General features: G+C 42.1%; 1 protein-coding gene across 1 annotated transcript in view; it reads left to right on the forward strand.

The window, feature by feature from the left end:
- Positions 1-285: 285 nt before the first annotated feature.
- Positions 286-25,519, forward strand: part of LOC105465707 (ARFGEF family member 3) — a 183,210-nt gene continuing 157,976 nt past the window's right edge. Inside the window, exons 1-2 of the mRNA XM_011714278.3 lie at positions 286-496; positions 8,582-8,633. Coding sequence (XP_011712580.2) covers positions 412-496; positions 8,582-8,633 — 137 coding nt within the window. The 5' untranslated portion in view covers positions 286-411. The remainder of the gene's footprint in view (positions 497-8,581; positions 8,634-25,519) is intronic.

Raw genomic sequence — 25,519 nt, forward strand, 5'->3', positions numbered from 1 at the left:
GGCCCCTCCCCGCCTGCTTCCCGCCGCCCGCTGCCGAGCAGGCGCTCCCTCCCGGCGGCTGGCGCGCCAGCTCCGGACATCCGTCCCCACCTTTCCGCGAAGCACTGCGCCCGCGGGGCCTGCCTCGGCGGTCAGGTCAGCGGCCTCCAGCCTCGCTCTCCAGTCCCAGCCCGCAGCCGCCGCTGAGCGGAGCGCACCTGACCCAGGCGGGCGGGGCGGCGGGCGGGGCGCGGGGCTGACGTGGCCCGCGGCATGGAGCGGGCGTGATTCATCAGCAGCCGTGCCGGGGCGGCATGGGGGCGCGCGCGGCGGCCGCCTAGGCGCCCAGGGCCAGGCAGCGGCGGCGTCCACGGCCCGGCTCGCCCGCGCTTCTCTCCCTGTGGGCGGCGGCCCGGCGCCTGGAAGGTCAAGATGGAAGAGATCCTGAGGAAGCTGCAGAAGGAGGCGTCCGGGAGCAAGTACAAAGCCATCAAGGAGAGCTGCACCTGGGCCCTGGGTAAGCGCCCGGTACCTGCTTGCCGCGGAGGGAGGGCCGCGCGGCCGGGGCTGAACCCGCGCCTCCGCGCGTGGGGCTTTCGCGGAGCGTCGGTCATGGGTGCCCTTCGCGCGATTGCGAGAGTCGCCTCGGGAAATTGATGTGGGATTTGAGAGTCTTGGCTCGGGCGTGGACATCAGCCGCCGCCTCTCCGGTCTCTTTCACTCTCCAAAACCTTCCCCGGGAACCGCTGTCTTCCCCTCCTGGTGGCCCCCTTCTCCCGGTCCCGGCGCTGGGGACGATGCTTCCCCATCGCCGAGTTAGGCAGGACCCGGAGCCGGTGCGAAACCTGGGGCCTGATAGCGAAGCGCCTCTGGGGAAGAGGGAAGTTAAACCAACAACCCTGATGTCGAATCCTTGGCGAGTGGAACCAGGAAGGAAAGGCTTGTTTAGTTTGATTTTCCTGATAGAGGTCAGCTTGCTAAGTGTTAGCTTTCATGGTTATTGCACTTGAAAAATAACATGCGGGCGGGGATCATGTTACCTCTGCAATTCTGTTGTGGTCTGCCGGTCAGACAGGTGGGATTTTAGGTTTGTGAGCTGTGCTAGCATTGAAATAAGTTCCAGGGAGCGAATTTGTGTTTCTCTTCAGACTCAGGTTGCAGAACTCAGCAGCGGAAAAAAACGGAAAGACATTTCAATTAGGCTGGGTTTGGGCAATCAAAATGGTCAGAATGGTAATGCAAATAGATCAGAAGCATACTTCGGGTGATGGTGCTGCTTTTTAGAAAGGAAAGGCCAAGAAGAAGCCAGCGCAGCTAGCTCTGCGGGCTCCTCGCTTTGCCTTGCCGGAGCCTGATGTGATGTCTCAGTTGCCACTCAATTGAAAAATGAAATTGACTCCCTTTCCCTTGCAACCAAGAACCATCACTGTCTGTCATGACACTGTGTGTGCGTTGATGCAGCCTGAGATAGAGAAGAGCCTTTAGCAGGCTTTCCACTAAATGTAAAATTTTGAGAGTGGTTTAGGTGACTCTTAATATGTAGATGGTCTTAATTCACATGTTTGGGTGTGTGTACAATTATAGCAGCATCTTTTTTTTTTTTAAACCTGTGCCTATCGTCACAAAATTGTCTAGAATATTGTCTAGGAAGTTTGTCTTGTAGGTAGAACCAGCACTTGACCATTTTAGCTTACTGTTAGAGAAAAATGGACCAGAAATCTGAGAGAGCATCAAGGCTCTTAAAGCCACAGTACTATTTTTGCGTTGCCATTGTCATTCAGCAGAGTGGTTCAAAGCTAGATTCCAAAATGCCTCTAATGAAGGGTCACAGATGGCTGGGTAACATGATAAAGCAGGGCCCAATTGTGCTTTAAACATGCCATTCCTAGTATTCGTTATTATTTTGCTGCAAATTAGGCAGAGTTAGATAAACAGGGAGGAGGAGATTAATCTAGTATTTTAATAAGTTTGAATACTGACATCAACGTCTTATTAAGTTAAACCACAACGTTGCTGAGTTTAGGTCCTTTAAAGCCATTGGGGAGGCTGAGCATTGAGGCAGGTAGATTATTCGAGTCAAGTCTGAAAAAAACCAGCCTGAGTGGATGTGCTTCCTTTCCCAGTGATTGTTCTGTAATTAGCAAGACAAGACGGAAGTGCATGAAATAGTTAAATAATAGTGCAGGGCATTCATTATGCAGTTGGATTGAGCAAACCAGGAAAACAAGTCAAAGAAGGGAGGATAAATGTGGGGCCCATGGATTGGGGGAGAATTGGTGTGAGCTGGTGGGGCTTTTGAAGCAGATTTCATTTGAACAATGGGGAAGCTATGAGTTCCTTCTTTCCTTTGCTTCTTTATTTAGCAAACATTTATTAAGACCTCCCTGGTACTGAGCAGTGGGATATATGGATGAATAAAATGTCCCCTATAAGGAATTTGTTGGAAGAGCATGCTGGAGACATGAACAAAGGCATAGAGATAGGTTTTCCTGTTGTCTTTCCCACTCCAGTCCATTTCCACTGCCCATCACTGTTTAGATTACAAAACACCTGTCACTCTTCAACCCCCATAATTTATTTCTAGATTAATGTGTAAATTCCTCAGAATGCTCTTCAGAATCTAGCCCCAGCCTCTGTTCTTGTCACTCCCCAACCAAGATTCAACGATCTAGTGGCAGTCAACTGCAGCACTTTGTTGAACATGCTGTGTGGCACACTTCTCTCTTTGCCTTTGCTCATGCTAGTCCTTCTGTTGGGATTCCCTTTTCAGAATCTGCAAGGTCCGACTTGTTTAGGAAACATTCCCTGAGCTCTTCAGTAGGATCAGTTGCTTGTCTGGGTTCAGATCCTTGCCTTCATGACTCTCTTAGGGTACCTACTATTTTGGATAATAGTTGATTGTGTGCACAGGTAGGCTCTTATGGGCAGTATAATTGGCAAATATGTTGGGTGCAAGAGATAAAAAAAACTAGTTTAAGCTGACTTGCACGAAACAGGATTTATTTACTCCTTTAACTAAAATACCCCTTGCAAGAATAGCTGTGACTTAGGAATTAGACACTGTTTCAGGGATCTTGTCCTGCTCTTTGTGGGTTGACTGACATGCTCTGCATGGGTCTCCACGGTTTTGGGCTCATGAATCAACACACTTAGACCATCTCATGAAAAGAGGCAACAATAAACTTAGACCATCCCAGGAAAACAGGGCTCATCCCCCACTTAGACCATCATTAAAGGGGTCATCTCTCACTTAGACCCTCATGAGAGAGAGGGGTCATTCTCCACTGAGACGCTTGTGGAGAGAGGGGTCATCCCCCACTTAGACCTTCATAGGAGCAAGGGGCCATCCCCTACTTAGACCATCATGTGAGAGAGGGGTCATCCTCACTTAGACCCTCATGGGAGAGAGGAAGCATCCCCCTCTGGGACCCTCATGGGAGAGGGATCGTCCCTTACTTAGACCCTCATGGGAGAGAGGGGTCATCTCCCTCTGAGACCCTCATGGGAGAGGGATTGTCCCTTACTTAGACCCTCAGGAGAGAGGGGGTCATTCCCCACTGAGACACTCATGAGAGAGAGGGGTCATCCCTCACTGAGACTGAGACCCCCATGGGAGAGAGGGATCATCCCACTCTGAGACCCTCAAGGGAGAGAGGTGTCATTCCTCACTGAGACCATTTTGAGATAGATGATCGTCACCATATTTAGATCATATCAAGAGAGCTAGACTTTTCCAGTCACTCCTGCTCGATCCTTGGTTTCCCTTGTTCTCTTTGTCCTGATGGTTCATGTGAGTATCCTTGAACCAGTCCTCTAGTCAAAGAATGGAAGGGAATAACTGCTTTAGGCCTAGGGTACAAGTTCCACTGAAATTCAGAGCTGGGGAAAATGGTTTCCTGGAAGTATAATTAGGATGCTTCTTCAGAAGCCAGGGGAACGGATACTGGTCAATCAAAACAATATGTGTCAACAGTGTAGTGAGCTCTTTAGTACAGGGACTGCCGTTTATGATTCTTTGGTTGCTTCTGTACCTATAGTGGAAGGCAGACGTTCAATAAGTTAAATCAATACTTTAACTGCTTGCTTGAGTTTTAAATAATATTCATCTTTTTCTATTTATAAGAGTTATGTATGTTCACTTTAGAATGTTGCAAATAATGGAACCACATAAAGAAAAAATTAAAATAATCTGCAGTTTCCCTATCCAGAGATAACACTGTTGACATTTTGGAGTCTTTCCCTTTGCAAAAGGTCATACCACATATGGCATGTTGTCATGAGTTTTTTAACTTTAGCATCTTCTTCTACTTTGTCTACTTTGTCATGACACTTCTCTGAAAATCAGTGTTAATGGCTGTAGAATAACTAACAAGGCGTATGTGTGTATTTTCTCTTTATTTAGTGTTACCTGGTTGGTTGTTTTTGTTGGTGAGGAATGGCCTGGCCAGGGAGTAGAAAGGAATGAATTGGATAGAGGGTTGGCTTGGGGAAAGGCAGAAAGAACTTCAGGAACCGGCAGTCCTGGGGGCTTGTGAGCCAGGCTGTGATGGGATGAAATAGAATTGCAGAACAGGAAAGCTGGAAGCAACCAAGTCCTACTTTTAGTATTTTATGTCTATCAGGGGTCTTATGCAGACTAGATGTGGAAAATGGAGTAGCGAGGAAAGAAACTAGAGGCACGAAGGCCAAGTAGGAGAAGAGGGAACATCTATCCAACCAGCAGCCTTCTCTCTATCTACCCACTTGCTTTTTCTTCCAGCCACAGGTTATTACTTCACAACCAAACTCCCTAAAAAGTGTAGAAATTGTATCTGTGTTCTCACCTTCTACTCCGTCTTCATGTTGCTGTCATATGCCTTTCACCTCCATTATCCCACCAACTCACAGTCACTGAGGAACAGTAACATACAGCCATCCAGCTGGCAGACCATTCTCACTCCCATCTCACAGGTCCTCCTGGTGATACTAGACACACCTGGGCATCTGCTTTACCTTGACTTCTATGACCACATCCATCTTGGTTCTTGAGTCACTCTGTCTCCTTTGACAGCTCCAGATTCTCTCCCCAGCTGTAAATATTTGAGTTTCTCAAGGGATAACTTTGAGCCCTCATCTCTTACTCCCAGCTTTTCTGGAGTTGAACACACACATACCCATGGCTTCAGCTGTGTTTCTGTGAATGTGATGCCCACGTTTATATCACTAATCGACACCAGTGCTCTGAAACCCACACCCCGCAACATAGCTACCTACTGAACATCTCCACTTGAATGGCTCACAGGCACTCAGCTCAACAAGGCTCAAAGTGACCATGTGCTCTTCCCCACCTCTACCTCACTGCCAAACCTCACTCACCTCTGGTGTTTCTAAATGATCAGTTGATGTCATCACCTGTCCAGTTGCGTTAACCTGAAATCTAGAGTCATCCTTGATACATTTCTGTAATTTGCCCTTTTACCTAGTCCTTCACCCAAGCTCTACTCATTTTTACCTCCTAAGTATATGTTAAGGCTATCCACTTCTTTCTACCTCTGTTGCCAGCTCTCCAGAATAAGCTGCCTTCTCTTTTGATCTGGACTTCTGCAACAGCCTCCTCACTGCTCCTTCCTTGTCTGCTCAAGTTCTTTTTCCCAATTAGTGTCACCTTGGAAAACCCCAATCTTTTCATGACATGCCATGTTAAAACACTGAATAGCATCCCATTAGGATAAAAACGAAAGTCCCTAGTGTGTTCTGTCCAGCCCTACATGGCCTGGCTCCTACCTGCCCCACAGCCTTGTCCTATACCACCCTCATGAAAGAGAGGAGCATCCCACATGGAGACCCTCATGAGAGAGAGGGGTCATCCCCCTCTGAGACCCTTATGGGAGAGAAGGGTCATTCCCCACTGAAACCCTCATGACAGAGAGGGGTCCTTGCTCTCTGAATTTCAGCCACACTGATCTTTCAGTTACTCAGCTACACTGTGCTCCCTCTTACTTCATTAATTCAGCAAATATTTAGTGAGTACCTACTGCATGCCTGGTACTGTTCCAAGTATTAGGGATAACATGGTGAGCAAAACAGGCAAAAAGATCCAAGAGTTTACAGACTGTTGGAGAGATGACAGCCAATAATCAAGATAAGTAAATAAAATACACATGACAGCAAAGAGAGTGATAAGAGCTAAGAAAGGGAAAATATAAAATGGTGAAGAAGATAGGAGGTGCTTGGAGTAAAGGGGGAATTGCCATTTAAATAGGGTATTCATGGAAAACTTTACTAAAAGGGAGGCTCCTAGTTGGGAAAACGTCTATCTGATGGCTTCAGGAAAGAGCAAGGAGTCAGGGGGCTGGAGCAAGGGGAGAGAAGTAGGAAGTGAGGACCGGATCATGAAAGTCCTTTTTGGGCTCTCTAAGGATGAGATGGGGAGTCATTTGGGGTGGAGGAAATGCTCTCATTTGGGTCCTGACAGGGTCTCTCAGGCTACTGTGTTAAGCAGAGACTGCAGCTTCAGGGGCATGCCCAAAAGCTGAAAGCTCAGGACAGAGGCTGGTACCGTCATCCAGGTGATAGAAGGTGGCAGCTTGGACTGAAGTGGCAGGACAGAGTCAGGGAAGATGTTGGGATTCTCCATGCATTTCAAACTTATTATTCACTCCACTTGGAGTGACCCCTCCTTATCTACTTTAAGTAAATCATTTGTGGTCTCATTACCCCCAGCAGGAAGCCCTGACGTCGCAGTCCAAAGTAGGACCTCCTTTTCTACTTTTGCCTGATTCCCTGTCTTTTCCTTCCTGGCATTTATCATGCTTTGAAATGAGAATGTGCACTCCATGAATTCACGTATCATGTCTGTTCTCACCACTGGGTCCCTAGCCCAGGACCTGGTCCAGTATTTAGGGAGAGAATCAAAGAAGGGAGACAGGAATTGGCACTGGCAACTAAGAACTGTGTCAGGCCCTTTATGATCATGATCCTATCAGTTCCTCACAAGCATCCAGAAGGAAGGTGTCATTGTCTTCTTTCTAAAGATGAGGGAACTAAAACTTACAGAGGATAAGTGACCTGTCCCGATCCCACAGCGTCACAAGCTGGAGCGGAGCTGGACTGGAACCTGGTTAACTTTGCTTTCGTTCTTGATGCTTCCATGGTGCCCTCTCCCCAGCTACCATTCTGTCATGGGTGCTTACTGCAAAGCTGCAGGCCATTTTCTCCTTGACCTTGACCTTGGATGCTCTTTGCCTTGGGTTCCACACTTATCCCATGTGCCTGGGAGTCTCACTGCACTTAGAGGTGTAGTTTCACAGTGGCTGCTGCGTGACTGCCTTTTCTCTTTTCCTTTTCTTCTAGCTTGCTCTTAGCCTTATAGAGCTGGGCACTGTTACCCAGCCTTAGTTGACTATATATCCCTCTGTCCTGTGGGAAAACCATGCAGATCTGGTTGTTCACTGTCACTGCCTCTCCTTGGGCAACAGCATCGCTTGTCCTGAGTGCCAGTCCCTGCTGTGCTAAGTGGTAGGGTGCGCTGGCCTGTGTGGCCTTTGAGCTGCTTCCTGTACCTGCATCTCAGGGCTTCCCTTTCTTGTCATCCTGTCTTATCTTAGGCATTGACTTCAGTCCTTCATTTTCCTCCATTGGCCTTGTCTTCACGATACCAAGAACCCTGCTGAACTCATCTTTCTGTTCTGCTGATTAATTGTCTTTCTGAAATCCACTCTTTTGCTCCACTGGCCACATCAAGCCCAGATCCTATCAGGCCTGTTCTTAGCCTTGAGTCTCTGATATATATATTTCATGTTTGTTATTCTCTCTGATCTCTGAGCAAGGTGGGAAGAGACGTTTCTCCTTCTCCAGTGAAAATAATTCAGATAGACAGGGCTTGCTGACTCTAAGGAGTGAAGAAAGGGGTTAACACAATTTGAGCTACAAGACTGGAGACAAGTTGGAAGGATTGAAATAGTACAGTTTTTTGGGGAAGAGACTGGTGAGCTTTTCATTATCTCTAAAATTGGAGGCAGCAATAGTGTGAAAAATCCACAAACAGTGGTAAAGTATTGAACATCCAGGTTGGATTAACGATATTTGGATGTTAGCCTTCCAATTGATATCCTAACTATACTGTAATTAAAAAAAAAAATTTTAATATAACATGTCACAAATGTGTGTGAGAATAATGAGATGTTGTGTAAGTGCTTTGTGAATTTGAAAGTCTTTCACAAGTATGAATTATTGTGTAAGGATATTGAAACAGTATTTTCAAGGACACAGCTTTTCTTTCTCTATTTTTATTGCAAGAATATAGTATCTTAGTCAGTTGTAACTAGATTCAGTGGTTCAGATTAGGAATTTAACTATTTGTTCTTTATCTGTATGGGGAAATGTGCCCTAATTTTTAACTTTCCCCTCCCCAGTAGTTTGCAAGGTCCAGGGAAATCTCTGGGGCTCTCAAGGGAAAAGGATTTTAAAATATGAAAGACTTGCATGCAGATAATTGAGAATTGACTAGTTTATAATTAGAGGAATTGCTGGGGAAAAGAGAAACTAACAGAGAAATTCATGTACAGTGTATATTCTCAGTGTTTAAATATTTATTTTTAACTTTGTAATTTTTCTTTTGCAGAAACTCTGGGTGGTTTGGATACTATTGTCAAGATCCCTCCACATGTACTGAGGTAGGAGATGGACATTGTATAATATCACAGAAGTCAATATTGCCCATTGAAGGCCCAGATAACCACATTGATTTACAGTGTGTCTTAGTTTGTTTTGTGCTGCTATAATGGAATACTACAGACTGGGTGATTTATAATGAACAGAAATTTATTGGTTCATGGTTCTGGAGGCTGAGAAGTCCAAGATCAAGGGGCCACATCTAGCGGGGGCCTTCTTGCTGCATCATCCCAAAGGTAGAAGGACAAAAAGAGGGTGGAACAGAGAAGAAAGAAGGGGACTGAATGCACCCTTTTCTAACAAAGCCCCACTCCTGTCATAACCACATTCATCCATTCATGGGGCAGAGGCCTCATGGCCAGATTACCTCTCATTAAGCCTGATGTCCCAATACTGTTGCATTGGGGATTACGTTTCCAACACTTACTTTTGGTGGGGACACATTCAAACCATAGCATAGCATTTTACTTGCTGACTAAAGGCTTTCTTGCACCCATGAGCTGGGATATTTCATGAGGTTAACATGATGTGAACCTAATTGCATTCACGCCACCTGTCTGTGGAGGGAATGAAATCAGTGACCTAAAGGAACCAGCCATGGAAGTCCATGGTAAAAGGATCAAATTGGTCAAGGAGAGACATGATCAAAACTTATGTGAAGGAGTAGAAAGAAAATTGCACTCGCTCTGATGGGGATGCACCCCTACACCAGGTAGTGTGGATTTAAGCTCTGATTGGCAACCCTGGATGGACATCATCTTACTGGTTGTGAAGTCCACAGCCAGATGTAGCAGCCCAGAGATAGGGAGCCTATTTCCCTACCTTCTTCACCTCCCCCTATGCCTTCCCCCAACCCTCACTGGAAGAGAAATGCCTGCCCTCTGTAGAAAAATTGGAAAGAACAATAGAATAAAAAAGAAAATTGTTCATAACTTTATCACCTAAGGATGATCACTGAAAACAGTTTAATAGATTTTCTTAAATGTCTTTTTCTATACACATATATTTTTATAAATTAATATAAAATTTTATTCACGACTTTGTTGCCTGCTTGGTTTTTTTTACTCAATACCATATAGAATGTTTTCTAATGCCAGTATATGTTCTTCAAATTAAAATGTTACATATACTTCCATTATATGGCTGTAGCATAATTCATTTAGCAGTTTTCCTGTTGTTTAATAACATTTGGGCTGTTTCCAGGGTTTTCTTTGAGATTATAAAATATATTGGACTATAACCCTTTGCTGAGTATGGTTTCTGTGTTCTCAGGATACTGTGATTAGATATTTTCTCTCTTTTTAAGTAGATTGAACAAAATTTATATTTCTATCTTTTTAAAAAATTCATTACTTTTCCTGTAGTAGCTGCATAAACCTGTAGGTTTACATATTGTAAGGGAATCCGTGTGTTAAACTAAGTATATTTTTGTGTGTACAAAGCTTATACATGAACAGAATGTTTGGCAACAACATGTTTGTCTAGTTGAGAGGTGGTACAGCTGGAGTGTCCAGCGCATAGGAGGATGCGAGGACTTTCTATGAGCTGTGAAGGCATGGATAGTTTAAAGAAGGCAATTTCCTGGCTCCCAACTTCTATAAGTTCCCTTTCTTAAAACTGATTTGCTTCAAAACTGACGTTGCCACGTCTCCTTTTCCACCTCACCTTTTACGGTCACTCTGCTCTTGCTTGACAGAGAAAACCACACCTGTTACCCACCTGTGTCTTACAGTAGTGTGTCGCCCTGGGGTACAGAGATCTTGTCCCACCCACAAAGAACTATGAACATACTAGTGTCCATACAGGTAAAGGAAGTGATTATAAGGACCAAGAAACACATCATTTTTCAAGTTAGGTAGTTTTAACTTCTTGGCTTTCAGCAATGTTGAAGGAACTATAAGATGAAAGACGAAAAGATTTTTTTTGATGATGTCTCCTTCATTCCCTTATTATTTCTGTAAACAAGGTTTCTTACTGCTTACAACTATAAAGGTAAAGAATTGATATGTAATTTGTGCTAAATTCTACCTTATTGTATAGCAATAGAAAATACTTCTCCATAGGCATATGAACTAGCTGGGGGAGATATAAACAAACTCCATTTCTTTAGCAATGTATTTTTAATAAAAGTATATTTTCTATGCTAACCATATTGACCTTTGATAAATAATTATTAATGTTCTTTGGACCAATTTTGTGCATTAGTAATGATTACTTATAATTGAACATTTTAAAGCCTTATGGTTACAGGAAATATTTTAAAAATTACTTTATACATACTTTTTCTTAAGAGAGAAGCACAGTATGGAGAGTAATAAAAGGCTTTCTAGCATTAAAATATATTGGAGAAAATTATTTGGGGAAAATGGAATGGAAATATAATAAGTTCAAGGAGAAAAATAACAATACAGCATTTTTTACTGTTAAAGAAGAGTTTGTTCACCTTTTTTGATGGATGAAGGTGTTTTTCAAATTGCTGTCATATTCATGAGATAAATTTCAAGAGTGATATGTTTTAATTAAAAATTTTAATAATTCCAGTATTCCAGAATTACAGCCTTCACAATTAAAATTGTGATGAAAAACTTTGAATGCTAACTTAAAACACGTGAAAAACAGAATCTTAACCTTTTCTTAGTGACTGTTTGTAAAAGAGTTTGATAAACTCTGCTCTCAAGGTTGTTTCCTTTAGAAACAACGTTTTCTTTTAAACGATCCAAAGTGTTGTTTAACCCAGCGGTGAGGTTTTCTGTGGTTCCAGGTTTGTGATAAAAGGTCGGTCTTCAGTGTGAGGAGCAACAGAAGAGGCTTCTGCTCCACTGGCTGGGAATGTTTAATTGTTGGGCACATACATATATTTAGAATTGTTATAGTCTCTTGCTTAACTGATCCCTTTAGCATTATATAATGACCTTCTTTGTCTAGTGTTCATGTGTATGTGTGTGGCCAGAAGAGTTGGAGAGAATATGGTTTCAATGTCTCCAAGGACATATTTTTGGTTCTCCTTTTACTTATTTGGCTTTATTTTATTCAGTGATCTTTTGCTTTACCCCAGAGCCAGCTACCTATCTTGTGCACCTACAGGAGCTGTTGACAAAATTGGTGGGAGGGGTGCCAGATGAGAGACTATGGATGAATATATGCATATGTACATTTCTTTACATATTTTTACCATTATTAGAAATTCAACTCAGAGTATTTCCCCTAATGATGAAGATTATCCTAATGTACAAAGATATATCATCTTACTATTCAAAAGAATGGACATTATTATGTTTAGATGCACAATGAGATCATCAAGCATTCTTGTACAGAGAATTGAACGATATGAATGAGACACAGCAGATATGAGCCTTGCAAAGTTTTTTTGTTTGTTTGTTTGTTTGTTTTTGAGATGGAGTCTCGCTCTGTCTCCCAGGCTGGAGTGCAATGGCATGATCTTGGCTCACTGCAAGCTCCGCCTCCCAGGTTCACGCCATTCCCCTGCCTCAGCCTCCTGAGAAGCTGGGACTACAGGTGCCCGCCACCAGGCCCGGCTAATTTTTTGTATTTTTAGTGGAGACGGGGTTTCACTGTGTAAGCCAGGATGGTCTCGATCTCCTGACATCGTGATCCGCCCGCCTCGGCCTCCCAAAGTGCTGGGATTACAGGCGTGAGCCACTGTGCCCGGCCTCAAAGCTGTTTTTTTAAAAACAAATTTGAAGGAGGAGAATGAAGATACACAAAATGGAAAACATTGTGATGTGGTAGCAAATGTAAATGTATTAGAGACTTTTATACATATAAGGAGGTTTCAGTTTGTGATTCACAATAGTGGGGAACCTCTCAAAGCCTCTTCTAAGATACAAGAAGAAGCCGTAATTAGAGCAGAAAAGAGACTGAATCAATACTAGTCTGATTTACTATTCCAGGTTATCATTAGGGAAATGATATAAAGAGGAAACATATAGTAATGGGCTTTTCTGCCTGTGTTGTAAATCCGTCCTTCTTTAATCCTTTGATTCCTCTTAGAGACACTTTAAACCAAGAGAGCATTTACTCTGTTAAATCATTATGTGTAACATGGCATCCTTCTATTTGAGCATCTGCTAAAAAAAAAAAAAAAAAAAAAATCCAGGCACTGTAAATATTTGCTCATTGAGGAGAATTTGGATATGTTATTTTTTCTTCCGTTATGCTTACATCTAATATATGGGAAAGAAGCCAAGTTTATAAAGTATGTCTTGCATTTTTCTGATTTTAAATTCAGATTTAGTTTTCATTTCTGTTACATAATCACCTGGAGGTGATTATTTGCAGATTTTAAAAATTGTTTTGGAAAGGGCTAAGGGATCATTCATAATCTTGAATACCTTTGCTATGCTTTTTCCTATTTTTTTCCTTTTGATTTGTTTATTTCATGTTCAGTGTAGTCCCATTCTCATAATTACTAATATTGTTTTTGGTCAGTTGTGTGTGTTAGTAGTGGTAGCTTAAATCAGAAGAACCCTTGAAGAGCCTGTGTTGAAACTGAATCCTTGAGAGACCTATGTTGTGTTATCTTTCCTTTTGCCATTGATTGCTCTAATGACTTTTGAATGATTTAAGTGACTGGTGACTGGATTCAGTTATGCATAGAGCATTCTAAGGGAGATATTGATGATAAAACATTTTAGATGTAATTAAGGAGGTCAAGAGACACTGCTTATTTATGCCCAAGGCTCTGTCACTGATCAAATGCTCACTCTCATGTTGATGTGGTGAGCAACAAGGGTAGGAATTAATGCAGAGCCCATTGATATTCAGTGTCATGGAGGGAGGAAGGTCCAGGGAATATGTGTTATGGAATATTTCCTGACTTTATTAGTGGCTAGTCATGTGAAAATCTTTCCACCTTGCTACCCTTAGTCTTGCTTTTGATTTGGGGGTGGGTTTTAAGGGTCCTTATCTTTCTCCATGAGGAGACTGCACCCTTGCTATCTTTGCTTCTCTTTTCCCTTTTCTTAAACTTCAAGGTCTTCTTACATGCATCTATGCAGTGTTGAATAAATCTATGAATTAGTGGGCTACTGTGGTATCCCTACACTGAAGAAGCCATCGATAGCTCAGGCTACGTCTTAGATTAGAATCATCCTCCCCATGTCCTTTTTGTTTCATAAGCAAAAGCCAACTCAGGATGTTCCCTAATAGTGATGGATTTGGTGAAAAATATGACCAAGTACAGTTGCCACTGGTAGTCACTGATTCCATCATGACTATCCACTGATTTTTCAACCAAGTAATAACATAAGACTTGGAGGCTACCGATCAAGAACAATTAGAATATTCTGCAGTTGTTGAGTAGAATATTCTGTACATGTCTGTTAGGTCCATTTGGCTTAAAGTCCAACTTAAGTCCAATGTGTCTTTGTTGATTTTCTGTCCCGACAACCTCTCTAATGCTGTGAGTGGGATGTTGAAGTCCCCTACTATTATTGTATTGGTGTTTAGCTCTTTCTTTAGGTCTTGTAATATTTGTTTTATGAATCTAGGTTCTCCAGTGTTGGGTACATATATATTAAAATTGTTATAGTCTCTTGTTGAGTTGATCCCTTTATCATTATATAATGACTTTGTCTTTACTGTTTTTGATTTAAAGTCTGTTTTATCTGATATAAGTATAGTGATTCCTGCTCACTTTTGATTTCCATTTGTATGGAATATCTTTTCCAACCTCTGTACTTTCAGTCTACACATGTCTCTACAAGTAAACTGAGTTTCTTGTAAGCAGTGTATAGTTGGATCTTTTTTTTTTTTTTTTTTTTTTTTGAGATGGAGTCTCACTGTGTCACCCAGGCTGGAATACAGTGGTACAATCTCAACTCCTGCAACCTCCACCTCCAGGGTTCAAGTGATTCTCCTGCCTCAGCCTCCCAAGTAGCTGAGACTACAGGCACGTGCCACCACGGCTGGCCAATTTTTGTATTTTTAGTAGAGATGGAGTTTCACCATATTGGCCAGGCTGGTCTCAAACTCCTGACCTTGTGATCCACCCACCTCAGCCTCCCAAAGTGCTGGGATTACAGGTGTGAGCCTCTGCACCCGGCCTAGTTGGATCTTTTTTAAATCCTTTATGACAATCGATATATTTTAAGTGGAGCATTTAATGCATTTACATTCAAGATTAATATTGGTATGTGAGGTTTTGTTCCTGTCATGTTGTCATTTTCTAGATTCTTTGTTTTTTTCTTTTTCTCTGTCTTTGTGGTTTGATGGAATTCTCTCTTGTTGCCATTCATTCCTTTCTCTTCTCTTAATCCTTTGTTTGATTGCTTTATAAGACCTGTGAGTTTTATACTTTTGTGTTTTCATAATGGTGAATATCAGCCTTTTATTTCCATGTTTAAGACTCCTTTGAGCATTGCTAGTAGGGCCAGACTAGGGATGATAAATTCTCTCAGCATTTGCTTGTCTGGGAAAAATTTATTTCTCATTCATTTATGAAGCTTATTCTTGCTGGATATAAAAATCTTCGTCAACATTTTCTTTTCTTTGTGATTCAGCACTTTGAAAATGTCATTCAATTCTCTTCTGTCTAAGAGCTTTCTGCTGAGAAATCCACTGTTAGTCTGATGGGGTTTTCTTTATAGGTGACTAGATGCTTTTCTCTTGCTGATTTTAAAATTCTTTCTCTTTTATTTTATTTATTTATTTATTTTTATTTTTTTGAGACAGGGTCATGCTCTGTCACCCAGCCTGGAGTGCAGTGGAGCGATCTCAGCTCACTGCAACCTCTGCCTCCCAGATTCAAGCAATCCTCTCACCTCAGCCTCCCTGTAGCTAGGACTACAGGCATGTGTCACCACACTCAGCTAATTTTCTGTATTGTTTGTTTGTTTGTTTTGGTAGAGATTGGGTTTCATCATGTTGCCCAGGCTGGTCTCAAACTCCTTGACTCAAGTGATTCCCCTGCCTCAGCTTCCCAAAGTGCTGGGATTACAGGCATGAGCTACCGCACCTGGCTCACTTTTACTTTAGACAGTCTAATTATAATATGCTGCAGTGAAGTCCTCTTTGCAATGTATTTTTCTGGAAATTGTTGGGCCTCCTGTATCTGGAGGATCTGTCCCAATTTCTTGCCAGACTTGGGAAATTTTCATCAATTATTTCCTTAAAGAGATCTTTGGTCTTTCTTTTCCCTCAGGAATACTGATAATTTGTAAGTTTGATTGCTTTATATAGTCCCAAATATCTCAAAGGCTTCGTTCATTCTTTTTTCCATATATTTTGCCTGACTGTATTGTTTCAAAAGACCTGCCTTCAAGTTCTGAGATTCCTTCTTCTGCTTAGTCTAGTCTATTACTGAAGCTTTTGAATATATTTTATAATTCCTTCAATGAATTTTTCAGTTCCAGAATTTTTTAAAGATGTCTACCTCCTTGGTAAATTTTTCATTCATATCATGAATTGATTTTCTGATTTCCTTATATTCATTTTCAGATTTGTCTTGCATCTCATTGATCTTTAAAATCAATATTTTGAATTTTTATCTGACATTTCAAGGATTTCTTTTTGGTTAGAATTTATTGGTGAAGAATTATTGTGTTCTTTTGAGGGTGTCACATTACCTTACTTTTTTATGCTTCCTGTATCTTTGTGTTGATTTAAATGCATTTGGAACAAGGGTAGCTTCCTATTTTTGAATTTGTTTTTGTTGGACAGGGGGACTTTTTCTATAGAAGATGTGACTATGATGTTGGTTGGCTAGGGTTTTACTGAAGGTATTCCCTAATCCTCACCATTCTTATGTCTTAGGCCATCTCATAAGATGAAATATAGCATACTTGTCATGGCTTCTCTTCCTTCCACATGCCAAAGCCAAGATCAAAACCACAGGTCTGGAGATGTTTGAATAAGTAGCCCAATAGCTCCCCTGCATATTAAGCACTAAAATGTTAGGGGGACATGTTCTAAGCTGCTGTCTTCATCAAAATTGCCCAGTGTGTGTCTTATAACATGCAGCCTTTCTCAATTCCTTATCCTACTTATCCTTGAAGACTGTGCTGAGGTGTCCTGAAGTCCTTCCTCTATTTCCTAGGTAAAAATGATATTCCTGTCCTTTGTGCCCTCACCATTCTCCTTACATAATCCTGTTGTGAAGCTCATAAACCACGTTGGCAGTTGTTTGCAGGTTCTGTTATCAGACCCTAGCCTCAAGGAGCTCATCTAGATAAATTACTCATCTTTGTATCTCTTAGCTCAGTGCCTTGTAAATGTTTGTGGGATGAAACTGCTTCTCCAGCTTTATATCACACGTCCCAGAAAGCCACTGCCTTCATCTCCTAGATTCTTAGAAAATGCAGTATTTGAAAGAATCTGTGCCAAAATGGAATCTCAGCTTTGGCAGTAGGACTTCTAATATCTTACTCACCGAGAGGGTTGGTCTTAAAGAGTATACTCAGAAACCCAACGATTATTGACCTCAGTTAGTATAGACTTAAATCCTGTGCCCTCTACTCGACTAAAACCCTGCACCCCCTAATGTGTATTAGATAAGGGGTGGAGGATGGTGGTGGTCAGGACTCTGACCAATATTCTATGCCGAAGGATGCTAAAGATACAGAGGTTTCAGTTCTCAGTAGATTTCCATGAAAAGTCCTTGGCCACCCTGGAAGAGGCATGCTGCCTGTCCTACCCCCACTTCCAACATGAATTTGACTTGGAGTATTTCTGTTCTAAAGGACTAAAGAACCTCCACTCCCATCCTGCCCCAATCCAGGATTGTCTCTTTCTTCCTTCCAGGTCACTTGCAACAGTACTTGTCCAGATGAGATAAAACTGTCAAGGGAATCCTGGAGCTATTTTGTCAAAAGGCAGCCATTGGCAGCAAACCTCTTATTGGCATTGCTCAGTGCCCCTTTGGGAACAATCCCAGTGATTACCCTAGCCATAACCCAGCCATTTTGCTTACCTGCTTCATGATTTTTCAGAGCCAACCTCAGCCTAATTGCTTTCTCTTGCCAGGTGTACTTTCCAGAAAGACTCTAACAGCTTTTTTTCCCATTTGTCTGTGTATGTGTCCCACCACCTCTCCTCCCTGGCTGACCCTCTGCCTGGCCCTTTGCTTCATTTTGCCTGCCTGGTCCAGACACTTCATTCAGTCCAGATAATGACATATTCCTCCTCGTCTTGATGTGGGGACCTACTGATTTTTCATGCAGGGTGTGAGCACATTCATCAGTGTTTATACTTGGAGAGAACCATCCATAACAGCTTCCCATTCCTCATGTGGTTTTATTTTAATTGCCTTTATGCCGCATTGATCTATTTTAGTGCTTTAGTTCTGTGTTATGAACCCTGGAGCGACTTCTGCAAGATATGCAAGTTTTTTTTTTTTGTTATTTTGTTTTCTTTTTAGAGACAGAGTCTCACTCTGTTGCTCAGGCTGGAGTGCAGGGGCACAATCATAGCTCACTGCAAACTCGAACTCCTGAATTCAAGCAACCCTCCTGCCTCAACCTCCCAAGTAGCTAGGACTACAGATGTATGGCACCAGGCCCAGTTAATTTTTTAAAAAAAATTTTGTAAAGATGGAGTTTTGCTACGTTGCCCATGCTGATCTCAAATTCCTGGCTTCAAGCAATCCTCCCACCTTAGCCTCCCAAAGTGCTGGAGTTACAAGTGTGAACCACCATGCCTATCAGTTTTTTGGTTTTAATTTGAAGAAAGAAACATATCTGCATCAACTAGGAAGAACTTTGTATGATTTAAAATGATGAGGACAGCAAATACCCTAATAGCTGTTTTTGGCACACAGTTTGATTCTCATCAGTATTGTACCTGCCTTTCTTATGTCATGGAGAAGTGTTGGACTCACCTTGCTACCTCCCACTGTCATGGAGGAAGCAAAGGATGCTGGTATAGAATTTGTAATTCATGTTTTCAGCTTGTGCTAATGAATGGAGGGTCTGAGCATACATGCTGGACAGGTGCTTCACATTATTCTAGCTGGATTATAAACATGTGTGCTTCTCTTGGATGTAAACTCATCTTAAGTACCCTTTTCTTGCCTTCTTCCTTTTCTCCCTACTATAGCTGACTTCTTTTTGCAGAGTCACACAAATGTAAATGAGTCTTGGCTCTGTTGAGTCAAACTCTGTTGAGTTTTGCTGGTTCTGAACCATAAAAAAAGGGGTAGCGGAGCTTTAAGACACTTTGGTTAGTCCATGCCTGGCTCATTTTCAGATTTAGCGAATTCTTTATCTCAGCAAGTTGTGAAAGGCAATGTGAGGACATTGTCAGCCTTTCTGGGCTCAGTGGGAACCTTGTAAGTGAGCAAGGGCTCGTTCTAGAGGAGACCTGAACTTTTCTAGCTTCCCGAGATCAGGCTTGCCATAAACAGGTGACCAGAAAAATGTATTTGCAAGGAGAAAGTGGCACATGGACTAGCATTTAGCAGTGGAGGTTGCTGAAATCCGTGTTAGAAATCAAGGTGCTCTGAAGATCTAGTTTCTCTTTTTCCTTTCCCTGCTGCTGTGGAGAACAAAGAATATTCTTTTCTCCTTTTAACATAGTATAAGTGATAATACCATTCTATTTCCTAGCTTACAGACAGCTGTTTCTGTGGGGCTCTCTGCCCGTTGTAAGCCAGTCCTAATGGTTTCCACATTCTACTCACGTTGATAAGGAAGACCGACAATTAGCTCTCCATTACAAAGCCTCTCCTTGTTAATAGCTCTGACCTAAAAGCACTTTTTAAGTGATGCAGTCATCACTTAAAGAAGTCACCACTTAAAAAATGAGTGCATAAGTCACCCAAGTTAGTATGTAGGGGATATTGGCTTGAGTAGTATTTCAGGATGTGCACAAATTATTGATGTTCAGAAACAAGCTGTGACCACTCATCCTTTCTTTATGACCAATAGTTGATGACTTTATAACACTTGACTTTAAACATAAAATAAATCCACTGAAAAAAATATAACAATCCAATCATGAATTTTTGTTTTTTAGGCCTCTTCATTCCTTTTTTTTGGTTTTGTTTTGTTTTGTTTTGTTTTTGAGATGGAGTCTCACTTACTCTGTCGCCAAGTTTGGAGTACAGTGGTGTGATTTGGGCTCACTGCAACCTCTGTCTCCTGGGTTCAAGCAATTCTCCTGCCTCAGCCTCCAGAGTAACTGGAATTACAGGCCTCTACTGCCATGCCCAGCTAATTTTTTTGTGTTTTTAATAGAGACAGAGTTTTGCCATGTTGGCCAGGCTGGTTTCGAACTCCTGGCCTCAAGTGATCCTCCCGTCTCGGCCTCCCAAAGTGCTGGGATTATAGGTGTGAGCCACTGCATCCAGCCTCTTCATCCCTTTTGAATAGAATGAAGGCAGGATTTTTGCAGTGTGCATTAGTCTATGAATTGTTTTCACCATTAAACTGTGCCTTTAAGGCAATTTAGTCCCAAATTTTCTGCTTTCATTTCAAACTGTGCCTCTGAGAAATTGTTTATATTGATGGATTATAAAAATGGATCTCAAGAGATGGATAGGGACCTGAGCCCATCAATTTAGTGATGTCAGTAGCTCCACAGAGGTATTTACATCTTTCTTTTTCACCCTCTAGGACTTTTCTTCTGAGAGAAGGGTGGGTGCAGACTAGAATCATATTTTGTTTTCTTGGAAACCTTTATTATTAAGTATTTTATATTTTTGTATATTTTTAATTTTATTGTGTATTTATGTATAGTTGAATTGTATATAAATCAATAGGATTATGTAATTACATAATTCCCTGATGTATCTTTTTCAACTTAAGTCTGATACATTTGATACAGGAGATCTCCCTTTACCTATTTTATAGTTCACTACTCTGTTAATACAATGCTTCTTAATATGTTTAATAGCCTTATAATTCACATTTCCCATCTAAATTTGGGACACATGAGAATACAAGTTAACATTTTCAAACCTTTACCAAGTGCCAGAGACTTTCCTGGGTACTATATGTATGCTGTTCCCATTTAATCTTGGCAGCACTCCTGTGTGAGACAGTGGACACACTCTGATTGGAGGGGCTATGTAGCTGGCTGAGCTCCTTGAGCCAGTCCAGAGCAGAACCAGGGCTGCTGGACTCCAAAAATCACCTTCCTAACTCACTATGGGGTATTAGCTCTCCAATTATTTGACTTAATACAGAAGGTTTTTTTTTTCTTTTTTTTTTTTTTTGCAATTTATGGGAAGAGCTGAGATATATACAATTACATTTCACGCAGTAAATCACTTGATGAAGCACCATTGTTGAAAAAACCTCCTAGAAAACCTGCTATATTGCCCACTCACAAGTGCAACTTACCAATAAAGGATTATGGATTAGACCACCTTGTATTGAAACAGCTTCAAATGCAATTTCCAAGGAGCCAGTGCTTTTATAAGAGGGTTGTCCTATATTCAGACTGAGGGGAGTGTCACGAATTATTAGAGCTATTAAGATTAGTGTGTATACCCAGCTTTGCCAGGAAATGACTTAAATTGACTTTACCTCTCTGTAAGGAAGAAGGAAACTTTAAGACAAAAGAGACTGTAGTCTGAACTGATGTGAATACCCACTGGGGAAACCTGAGTAATTATGCAATTAAATAACTAACTCTTACCTCTCCACCTTCTGCTAACTTGATCAAAGGAAGAGGCCAGGTAACAATTAATATGGTTTTTTTAATGAGGGTTAAGGTGAGCAAAACTGAAGAATTACTGAGAGAAGATTTAGGATAGGGCTCATTTTTAGGCCTAAAGGAATCCTTCTAGAATATTTTAAGTGAGAGCAGACCTACACTAATTTTCAATTTAATGAAGTCCAGAGAGAATTGTTCTATGTAAAATAATGGTTTTTATTTTCCTGAAACTATAACTGCCTATGGTGTGCTTTATTTTACAAATCCTATTTTGTTTTTCTGTATTTACCAGCTGGGAGAAAAACCTTCAAAAACAAAAGGGGTTTTGTGTGCTTATTTCAGAGGCTGTTGGTAGGACAGAAGCCAGTAAACTGGGCCCAGCCGTGCTTGGGGGTTGGGAGAAGGAGGGATCCCATGACTGGGAAGGGCAGAGGGAGAGGGCTGAACACAGAGGACACCCAGGACTGAGCAGGTGGGAGGGCTGCTGGGTTTACCCCTAACTCTGAAATAAAGCTGAGTGTGGAAGACAAGGTCAGCAACACGACCTTTGCTGAAAATGGGGAGGGTAGCATTCATGCATTTCAGAGGTAGTAAAAATAAAGATGTAATTTAAAGTCAACAGGAGGGTTTGATTAAGAAAGAAAACAATTGTTAAAGGTGTGCATGCCCAGGCATTCAGTACAGAGGATGTTTTTACGAATGTTTGCTCTAGATGATTGCCTCACTGTGCTCAGTTCTGCATGTTGGCGTCTCTATCGGAGGGGTCTGGAGAGAGTGATGCAGAGTGGGAAGACAGGGTGGGGACTGGGCTCATGTGGATCAGGCAGTTGGCAAGGGGGAGCAGGTGGCCTGGGTTTGGAGTCAGCCAAACACACAGCATGGTTTATGCCAGAAATGCAGTGAGGAACAGGAGGTATGCTCTCTTCTCTCAAAGAGCTCGTCATTTGCTGAAGGGAAAGCAAATAGGTCATCATAATGCACGTGCAAGTCCTAGTTCAACATATGACTGTTGGGACCTCGAGCTGATCATTTTGCCCGTCAGTTTCCATAAATGGAGATGGAAATGGGAAGGTGGGGAGGTGCCTCTGTTTCCCCAGTGTGACAGGTCTGAAGAGATCCCATTGCAGGCCACCGAGGTGGCCTCACCCTCCCCTGTGAGTGCTCAGCATGTGTCCATGCTGGGTCTGTCCAAAGGAGGGCCTTGCCCTGTGTCGGGGCAGGAGGGCAGCTTCCGCCCACAGGGCTCTCTCAGAACCCTCTGTGTGTTACTGATGTGGACTGAGGCAGCACTTCTCAAACTCTTGGGTGTCAAGACCTTGTACGTTTTTAAAAATTATTTATCCCACATAGCTTCTATTTAAAATTTGGATTGTATCTATTTACCATATTGGAAACTAAAACAAAATTTTTAAAATCATTAAAAATAATAGCAAACCCATTCCATGTTAATATAAATGACATACTTTTAATGAAAAATAACTACTTTTATCATACTTCTACCATCCTCATAGCTATGGAATTAATATCCCCCCAAACAATGTAGTCCTTACTGGGTTCTTATGAAGATGACATAAGATATAAAGGAAGACGGCAGTTTGCAGAATGTACAAAAAATCGTGAATGAAATATCACTCTAGTAAACAGGCTTGCAGTTTTCTGGAAGTTTGCGGTGTGATTAAGGTTTCCCCCCTCCTGTGCTGGGTTTCAAAGTGTGATTTTAGATAGGAAAACAAGGGTACCAGGAAGAAAGGGCAGATTAGACTATGGATTTAAGAAGCATTATTTCCTCATCCTGTGAATATAAAGGGGCCCAACTGGTCCTTGGGAATTATAAACAAATCTGCCTGAACAGGCAAGACTTGGAAAACTTGACTATGGCAGTCTTAAGTGTTCTTTAAAATAAATTCTGGTGTCTGAAATAAAAGAATTGGAATCTCATGTTGCTTTATCATTGTGTTCTCTTTCCATTTTTACTTGTAGACTCAAAGACATTTCTTTGAGCTGGCCTCTCTCATGGCAGTCCATGGATGAGGGTGGCTGTTGATGGAGCTATGGGTAGGACGGAGGACATCAGATTTCCAGTAGGAACACATACCTACCTGAAGATGATGCTTTGGTTTTGTTTTTAGCCAGAAAATACACAGGGGCGTTCTTAGTTTAGGGAGTAATTATTTGCATTTGTAAATTCTCTAGGCCTTCCATTATTTTCCAATGGAGAAACCATTGTTTGCCCATCCACCATCCAACTGCTCCCTACCACCAATGAACCTGACTAGGTATAGGATCTGTCCTCTTTATCAGCCCTGTGCTTCCAAGGAGGCTGGCCACAGGCTTGCCCTGCATCAGAATATGAGAGGGGTACCCTCTCAGTCTTGTGACAGTGAAGTTCTTTCTTCCTCCGAAACGTTTCACATTCAAATGATGCTTGGAGCAGCTATAGCTGTTTGCAGCTGTGAGAGGAGCAAGCCAGGGAATGAAGCTGACATATGGTGGATCCAAAGAAAGATAGAAAGGGCCTCCTAGCTGTGTTAAGGGGCCACTGAATCACCTGAACCTGGAATTCATCTGCCTCCTTGTTTAGGCCACCGAGGGAATTGGACTTTCTGTTACTTGCAGCTGAACACACCCTAACTGATCACCCTCCCTAAAGGAATGATCGTGACCCGTAGGGATCCAGAGAAGGGAAGATAGGCCAGGCATGTGCAGCTGCCATAACCAGTCTGAAGATCTGCTGGTAGGATTCTTTTCTTCATGTCTGGCTGTCTTTTGACCATTTTGTTGTCCTGTTGTTTGGTGTATGAGATAAAGAGTTGAAGTTTTAAATTAAATGGTTGGTAACTTTGATAAAATACGGAGGAGAGCTGAGATATCTGTGGTGTTTACAAGATATGGGACCTTAGAGGTGGGGCTTTGGGTTTCTTTCCACCCCTTGAGCATGCAGATGCATATTAGAGCCTCGATCTTTCTCCATAAATTACTGATTTACTTGTAGGATCTCCCGTCCAGATCTTGAACTCCATCATCCTTATACCCACGGCCTCTGGTGCAACATGAGTGACCCCCCCAGTAATGAGAGTTACCAAGGAGTATTGATCTATGCCAGGAATTATACCAATGGCTTGGCATGCATTGTCTTATTGTTTACAACAAGTACAATAGGTAGTAACATAATCTGCATTTTCATGATAAGGGCATTGAGGCTTGAGTGATAAAATCACTTGCTTGGGGTCCCACAGCTAACAGATGATAGAGGTTCAAATATAGATGTGACCCGAAAATTGTTCTTTTAACTATTCTGTTTCTTCAGTGTATATTGGTTGAATATCTGTCATTTAGATGTGTTAGAATAGGAATTGTCATTCCTATTGATTTCTTCGGAAATGTACTGGGACAGAAGACACATATGCCACTACCTGAATATTGGCTCTTCTCTGGAAACAGGCCTTAGTGAAGTTATGTGACTTACAAATACATTCAGTGGTAAGGGAAAGCCTAACTAGCAGTGGTTTAAATGAGATGGGGCTATTTTCCTCACGTAACAGGCTGTCTGGAGGTCGGCTTTCAGCGCTGATATCTCCAGGATTCTCTTGGCCTTCCATTCTATCTGACTCTTCATGCACAAAATGGCTGTTGCAGCTTCAGATATCACATCCCCATCTAGAAAGAAGTCAAAAAGACAAAAGGCAGAAGGGCAGAGCCGACTAAGCAGGTCTGGTCCTTTTTGTTGGTAAAGCAAAAGTTTTTCAGGGTTACAAGGGAGGCAGGAAAAGTAGAAAACAGGATTTTTGGGAAAGGCTCACACCAATACTGATCTACCACTTGGAGCTGACCATGCTGTTGGGCAAAATAAAGTTGGACTCTTGTCACTGAGGAGAAGGCTGCTAACACTGTCAGCCGCACTTCTGAAAGTGGAGGCTGTTAGAATTTGAAGAGGCAGTGGAGATATCCCCATCCTGCAAGCAAAACAACTGAGACTTGTAGGGAACACAAGTGTCTGAGCCAGGATAAAAGAAAAGGGCCTGTTTCCTTAGACTCTGCTGCTCTTCTCACTGCAGTGTCCCTTTCAAAGCTTTTACATATCTCCTCCGCGAGTTATTCCTCTCATCCCTTTTATTTATTTGTTTGTTTATTTATTTATTTGAGACAGACTTTCACTCTTGTTGCCCAGGCTGGAGTGCAATGGTGCAACGTCAGCTCACTGCAACCTCCACCTCCTGAGTTCAAGAGATTCTCCTGCCTCAGCCTCCCGAGTAGCTGGGATTACAGGCATGCA

Source organism: Macaca nemestrina, chromosome 5 (genome assembly GCF_043159975.1).
Source record: "Macaca nemestrina isolate mMacNem1 chromosome 5, mMacNem.hap1, whole genome shotgun sequence".
NCBI lineage: Eukaryota > Metazoa > Chordata > Mammalia > Primates > Cercopithecidae > Macaca > Macaca nemestrina.